Below are 7821 nucleotides of genomic sequence, written 5' to 3'. Positions count from 1 at the left end.
CTTGATTTGGCGTGTTCTACCTACATACCAAGTTTTAAAACTCTACGATGTACGGTTTGTTCTATCTCACGTTAGGGGGCGCTGTGGAGCAGTTTTGCCACGCCCATTTTTGATTCCATTAAAATCGTGTTATTTCTCGCGGGGGACAATTTTCGGTGAAATTTGGTGACTTTTGGAATATGTTTAGACCTCCAAATTAGCATTTTAAGAACGCAAAGAATCGTAATAATAAGAAACATAGCAGATCCAATAGGCCTTCGCAGCGCTGTCGCTGCTCGGGCCTAATAATAATAAGAAACATAGCAGATCCAATAGGCCTTCGCAGCGCTGTCGCTGCTCGGGCCTAAAAATAGCTCTGTTATTGTTGTGGTTTCTATGGCACAGACTCTCGCATGAAAAGACATAAGAAACATTTTATTTTCACTTCTGTTGCTTTGTATCTCAGTCATTCAGTCATTCACACAAGACCGTCCAAACTTATACTGGTGAACATGTTGGTGCAGTGTTTGAATGCACAGAATGAGGAGAAACCCATTGTTATGGTAGTTAATCTGAACGTTGAACACAATTAGCAAATTCTACTGGTTCCTGACTGACATCTGGAACAAAGTTATGTTTGGTCTGAAGTCATTCCCAGATCCGAGTTTCAACTTCTGATGCACAGGGATGAGTCACCTACATGTGTACTAAAAGTTTATAGGACTTTCTAGGATGCTATTATGAATACTTATAAAACTTACTTTTTGGTATTGTTGGCCTTGATGGCTTTCATACATACAGAGTAAAAGACTTTAGAAATCTTACATATTGCACCTTTAAACAGAAAGATCCGGCGAGCAGATGGCTCTTTAACAAGGCCATTATTCATCATTCACTGTTACTGAAAACTCAGACAGGGACAGAAAAGCCACCTTGAACCTTCGTCCGTGCACTTAACATTCTTCACTTCTTAAAAAAAAAAAAATTGTAACCGTTCAGGCCAACTTTATATTTATGTCCGCTTAGATCAAAAATTGTAAAAAAAAAAACATTCATCTCACAGACTTTAACGATCTGTTCTTCACACAACGCTGTCCAGTCTTGGAGCCTCAGCCTGGATAAGATAAGACTATCAGAGAAACTCTGGTAAGCCTGAGATTTTCTTCTGTTTTGTTTTGTTTTTTTATTTTCCATTTCTTCTCAGCCTTTTTGTGAAGCTGCTGGAAAACAAACATAAGAATTCCAGTGATGTAACCTAAAAATCTTGATTTCAGTTTGCCACTTTCATTTCTTTCATTACTTTTCAGTATTTATCTAAATCTGACCAAACGCTGACAGTGTTTTTGCCTATTTCTGTGTGTGTGTGTGTGTGTGGGGGGTTGTAATGTTAGCAAAATATCTCTTGAATCATTAGTAAACGTTGGAGTGGCTATAGCTAAGAGTCGGTTCCCAACACATACGCCAAGGGCGAACTGATGACGTGAAATATTTACCATTAACTATCAGACTCATGAAGCTTTCAGAAAGTAATCACTGACAGCTGATTAAATTCTAATCAGCTAGCCAATTGGCTTCACAAAACATAAAAGTGGTGAAATTTTTGGTCAGCTTTGAAGAGAATAAGCTAAAATCTGGGGTGGTAGTAGCTGGGAGTCATTCCCAACACAATGCTCTTTCACAAGACTCAGGCCAGGACTTATATGTCTTCTGGCCGCCTCATTGTGATTTCTGAATGGACCGAGACATTGAAGGGGGTCAAAGCTAACCCACCCCTGCTGCTCCTTTTCGCCATGAAGTGAGATGGTAACACAGCTGAAATAGTCGACCTGCGTAAAGGTAGGCCGGCTTTGCAGTTCAATAATGGGACGAAGTGATGCCGTGCGCTTTCGGCGACCACCCATCCAAAACAACAACAGTTTCAATTCGTTCCAGAGAAGAACTCTTTCGTTTTTTTGAACAAGTGTTATAAACAATGGTAAACTGGGGCGACATTGCACCTTTCTTCTTTATAAAACCAGTGGCTTTCAGCTGCATTTTGGCGCACATGGAGGACAAATTGCAGCAGTTCGGTGTTTGTTTTAAATTTTTTGTTGAACGCATGCTCATCCGCCATGTTGTGAAAAAAGTTGTCATACGTCGCACTAATAAAGCGCTGAGCGACGTGTAAAAGCAGCTGATCTTTGTTCCACGCCTCTTTTGGTTCCACCCTGCTCGCTTCATTTCTGAACGCTCACATCTGTGCTGGATGTGGGCTGATCCATTGGTGTTTTATGAAAGACCAGAGGCGCCCTGAAAAATCGACTGGTCTGTGGGGAACTGTTTTACAAAAGGGCCCACAGACAGTGATGACTCTATGATTCTTGGTCTAAAACTCTGGCGTGAAAGGTAGCAGCCAACAGGCGTTCCTTCGAGGAATGCTCAACCTTTCATTGCTTTTCCTCTGCTCTGATCCTGCGTACAAGTGTTGGGGGTTAATTTCTATAGGTATGGGGTCAAATGTCAAAGATGTGGTTTTTCCAGGTAAAAACACTTGTCAGCGGTCATACAGTTGCAGCTAACTGTTGAGGAAAAAAGGCTGCTGTGCTTTGCAGCGTTGGTGAATGTCTCAGGTGTTGTGTTGCTGAATCAAAGCTTCCCAGAGGAAGTGAGAGATCCAATCAGCAGTCAGCTCTTGGCCTTTACCGTCCGAGCCTCGGTAACCGTTCGAGAAGATGAGCAGACCGGGGGGGGGGTGGAGAGAGCAAAAATAAATAGGTCACCATGACATGCAGCTCATAGTGAATTTGATCCTGTTCGAGCTGTCGGCGGCGACAAAAAGGGAACTCAACGGAAAGCCATTTCAGTCGCAGCTTTATCTTGAAACTTTCCTGCTTACTTTGCTCAAATCTGGCCACCCAGCTGCATGGGGCCGTCTGTCAAACGTCTGCAGAGGCCGCTGCGAACGTAAGAACGATTTTTCTCCAAGCGAGAGAAGGAAACGGAGGAGTTTTTCAGTGGCTGAGTGCGTTTCTGGGCTCTGTGTTGGCTTAGTTAATGACTGGTGCATATGTCAGCCACGCAGCTGTGGAGTTCCAATCAGCCAGCCAGCTGAGGAGGGGAGTGACGGATGGAACGGGGAGACAAAACCAGGGAAGCGCGCGCAGATAGAAAGCGTTAAAGCCGCCGACGCGCACGCAACATAAATAATGTTTTGAAAAAGCAGTTCTTCAAGAGAGCAGCGGAGCAGAGGAGGTGAGGAAGGAGGATTTGGGAGTGAAATAAACAGAGAGGGATCCAGAGGGAACAGGGAGAAAGAGATTTTTCAATTTTTTTTTTTTTTCTTCTTTGCCAAGATAGTTTCCATTCTTCTGCCGCTCCTTCAGTTTAGCAGGAGTCAAAACGACAGCGGCTGCCGTCCAAATCATTCCGCTCAGCTGCCTTCCTGGAAACTATTTACTCTTGTCAATAAAGAGAACGAAAAGACGAGGAGGAGGCAGCCCGAGTGTGCCGCTCCTCTGCAGGAAGGCCGCAGCTTGATGACAGCCTGCGCAGCCCCTCTTCCTTTGTGCTCCTCGCAGATATTAGCATATTTTCTATACCTACTCTCCGAGTCTTTTCACCTCTCCCTTCTTTTGACTTTGACTCTTTGGCACTAGCCGGCCCGTCTGTCCTGCTCAGTCCTGCTCAGGGATTTAAGCCTTTAAGAGCCTCTTCTTTTTTTTGTCCTGCAGTAAGAGCTTTAAGGCAGAATGTGTGCAGAAAGCAGTTTTTTTTGGGAGGGGATCAGAGCTGGACTGATACAGGTACAGACTGAGGAGAGGAGCAGATGCTCCAGGAGGACGTCTTTGACTTTGGATTGTCCCCTTTTTCAAGCTGTTCAGCGAAACCCCCACAGCAGCTTCAGCAAGGGGTCTCTTTTTTTTTTTTGTGAGGCCCAAGTTTATTGTGTCCCACTTATCGCTCATCAATGCTGTTTGCACTGTAAGGGTTGTGTCTGTGTTTGTTTGACATGAACCAATGGGTGGATTTTTTTCAAAATGAAACTTTCAGAAAATAAACAGTCTGTGTGTGTCTACATGGGTATCTTTGAAATCACCTCAATTTAAGATGGTCGCACCGCTAATTAGCATTATCCTACACAGAAATGGCTCCAACTCAGCCAATTTTACAGCTATTGAGCTGAAATTTGGTGTGGAAGTAGCTGAGCATTATTCCCAACACATGTCCTGAGCTCCCACAACATCATTTACAAGGTTAGACTGAAACGGGTGTATCTTGTCCCTGCAATAGGATGATTTGGTATAAAACTCAGGCATGGATGGAAATCTAGGCCTTTAACTTCATCACAGAACGGGTTCCAGTTGAAGCCAGCGTAGAAACGCAGCATTAGAATCAGATGTTTTATTCATTTTGCTAAAGTCTAATTAAATCTTCGGCTCAACGCCTGATTTTTTTCCCGCACATGGCTTTGCTGAGCACCCAGCTAACCAATCCCTCTCTCTGCAGGCAGACCCGGGAGCAGGAGACCCCGCCGGACTTCTTCTACTTCTCCGACTTCGAAAGGCACAACGCCGAGATCGCAGCCTTTCACCTGGACAAGTAAGTGGCGCCGTGTTGTGTTTCTTAAAACATAGAAGGGGGGGGGCGTGCAAAGCAGCTCTGTGTATCGGAAGTGTCGGGCCCTAAATTCTGACTTCACCGTTGTTGGTTCTGGCCCGTTTTGGAGGCGAAATGCAGCTGGGACCTTTGTCGCTCAGTGGGAAGCTTCACCACAGAAGAAGCGAGCTCGTAAAGAGCTTCACAAAGGTACAGAAACGCTGTGGGGATAAAAACGAAGAACAGCGATCAGAAACTTGTTTTTTTCTTTGAGAGAAAGATCTTTTCATCCTAGTAGCCTTAAGCAGCAACTTTTTGCAGGTAAACAAATGTGGAGCAACTTTTAGCTCACTGCATACACGCTAAATCAGTGAAGCACAGTCTGAGATGTTTTCTTGTCGATCCAGAGATTAGGTTTTAGTTCAGTCCATCTTTATTTCATCTCCTCACAGTCCAGGTTGGATAGATTGAAGTAAATCCAGATGTGCATTTCACTGGATGTGTACCCCACAGTTATGCATTGCAGGTGAACGCATTATTAAAGGGGACCTTGAACAAATCAGGACAGGTCTGTGGGCCGTACAAAACATGTTCATTACATTTAATACACAAAATCATTCTCAGATATTGAGATTTCTCCTGATCAGTTCTGCCTGTGTTGAGCTCATTTCAGAATGACGTCACTTTTATGGAAATAAGCTGCTGTTGACCACGCCCCCCAACTCAGTGACCCGTCTCAAAACATGAAAACTCTCAAAAGGATTAAACGCTGCGGATCTGATCCACATTTATATTGTTATTAATTTAAAATCTGAGGATTTTGACTTTGGGACAGCAGCAATCAGCGGTCCGAACCCCGACTGGTAGCGGGTCGGGACAGCGGCAGTACGTTCTATATCGCAGCCGACAACAGAACATTTTCCTTTTCCAGCAGACATTGTTCAGCGATAAAACCAGCAGAACTAACGTGATGGTCTTCCTGTAATGAAGTGGGTGGAGCTTGGCTTGGAGTTGCTAGGTGACGGGGATTGTGACGCAACAATCCCGAGGTTTTTAAAACAGGTCGTTTTGCAGACACCAGAAAACATTTACTTATTGCTAAAAAATGTCTGGGTGAGTTGTTTTTGCGCTTGGACTGTTTCTAGAAGCAGCAGAGACCCAAATGGAAGTACAAAAACATGCAAAAAGTGAATTTTGCATAATAGGTCCCCTTTAATGCCAGTAAGACTCACTGTGTGAGCTCTGCTGTTGCTGCGTTTTGTATGAAAATGACTTTGCTGATCAGCGTTTTAGGGTGTATAAGGACACACATGTCGGCACGATCTGCCTTAAAGGCTCGATTTTAGCTAACGCCGCTTTGAAGGGATAATCCGGCTACTCTGAAATGGAGTCCTGCGTAAAAAAGTTAGGAACTATTCATGCCTCGGCTGTTATAGATAGCTCTTTGAACGGACCCAGTTTGGAGAAGTTCAGTTTAATTTTAATGAGACTGATGAGCTCATGGCTAGTCCGAGCATAGCTAAAATCAGACTGGATTGCTGCCAGATCACAAGAGTTTAAGGCAGCTGTAGCTGGGGTCAGTTCTGGCAGGACTTTTATCATATTTCCGCCAAAATAATCGTGCAATATCTAATTAAGGAGGATGTAAAGGTTTAAATAGGTGCTGGCTTAAACCAGTATGAAATTTTGGTAATTGAAAATGATTTATTTGCGTTGAATGTGGGTCCGCTCCGATCCAAGCAAACCCGCGTACAGAGCTGCTATTTTAAGTCTTCAAGCAGCCCCAGTCTTTAAAATGTCAGAGTCGTTCATACGTGCGCTGTTTTATAAGCCTTGGCGATCCTGTGAGGTTTATATTACATGGTCAATTTGGCATGAAATAAAATTTGCACTACAGAATTAATTTTAAACTTCTGTTATTTGTTTTTAAATGCTTGAACAACTTGGCCCCACCATATCTATCTGAGCTGCTTCAGCCTTACTGCCCGCCCCGATCCCTAAGATCAGCTGATCAGTCACTGCTGACAGTCCCTAAAACNCTGAGTGTCAGACAGGCCTCCTCTCTTCCTGTTTTTAAATCTCTTTTAAAAACACACTTTTATACTTTGGCTTTTAACACACCGTGATTTTTTGTCTTTCTTGGCACCTAAAACATACCTGCTGTGAACTCGTATGTGTATGTCTCTTTTATCTATTTATCGTTTTTTATCTCTTTATTTGTTTTATCTATTTCCTTTTTATTGTACAGCACTTTGGCTACCCCTGTGGTTTTTAAAATGTGCTATATAAATAAAGTTGATTGATGAAATAGAATTTAAAAAATCTAAAATTCCGTCCAGAACTGACCCCAGGCTGCGCCGGACGGGTCGCAGTTTGAAGCTGTTTTGAGACGGCGGCGTTCCGCGTCGGGCTTGGCTGCTCAGACCAGCTGTTAGCTCATCAGTCCTGTCAAAAATGACATTATATTTCTCCAAGCTGCTTTTTGATGAAGAGCTACCTACAACAGGTAAGATATTGGTCGCTCGTAACTTCCAAATGTCTAAAACATCCTTTTAACCTCTCCCAGCAAAGAGACAAAATCATGCAGTGTTCATTGACTCCAGTTTTTTCCTTCTCAGTTACAAACTAGTTCTTTATTCTGGCTGAACAGAGAACACTGAGTGATATCACCCTATTCAGGAGCACAACATACCCACAAGTTTATTAAAAGTGGGGAAAATTAATCCCTTTAAGCTGATTTTATATTGACATCAACATGGAGCTCATTGCAGGTGATTATTTTTAGGTTGAACAAAAGTTCAGACTGAAATTGGGCCAAAAAAGTGAAAGTTTTGTAAACGTCTACATCTGGTTTCATATTTAAATAAATCTTTATGGGCTTTGATCCTCCGTCTCCAGCATCGCAGCACCTTGTAGTTTCCATTACTCCACACAGACAGACGTTGCCTTTAGGACAGTTGCCCTGATGCTTGTCATGTAAACCACCACGGGTGGTTAGATTTTTACATCCCTGATTTTTGCTCCCCCCGCTTTATCACACAATCAGACGCCCATGAATGTGTTGCTCGGTCTTGTAGATAAGCTGTAAAAAAAATTAAAAAAAAAAAGCTGTGAAACCCAATTAAGCAAAAGGGGGAAAAAACAAAAAAAGACCCAAAAAGCAGAATCACGCTGCTTTAAAACCAAGAAAGAGATGCCAAAGGCGTCCGATTTTCTCTGGAATAATATTAAAGATCAGTGGGTTCTTTTGCCGAAGACATCCCCCCG

The 7821-nt window shown here is 43.2% G+C and overlaps 1 protein-coding gene across 1 annotated transcript in view; it reads left to right on the top strand.

Moving 5' to 3' along the window:
• Window positions 1-7821, top strand: part of fam20cb (FAM20C golgi associated secretory pathway kinase b) — a 73835-nt gene that overhangs the window by 54682 nt on the left and 11332 nt on the right. Inside the window, exon 4 of the mRNA XM_017418525.3 lies at window positions 4465-4557. Coding sequence (XP_017274014.1) covers window positions 4465-4557 — 93 coding nt within the window. The remainder of the gene's footprint in view (window positions 1-4464; window positions 4558-7821) is intronic.

Source organism: Kryptolebias marmoratus, linkage group LG17 (assembly GCF_001649575.2).
Source record: "Kryptolebias marmoratus isolate JLee-2015 linkage group LG17, ASM164957v2, whole genome shotgun sequence".
Classification (NCBI taxonomy): Eukaryota; Metazoa; Chordata; class Actinopteri; order Cyprinodontiformes; family Rivulidae; genus Kryptolebias; species Kryptolebias marmoratus.
Note: the sequence above shows the minus strand (reverse complement) of the source record. Positions and strands in the feature narration are given on the sequence as shown.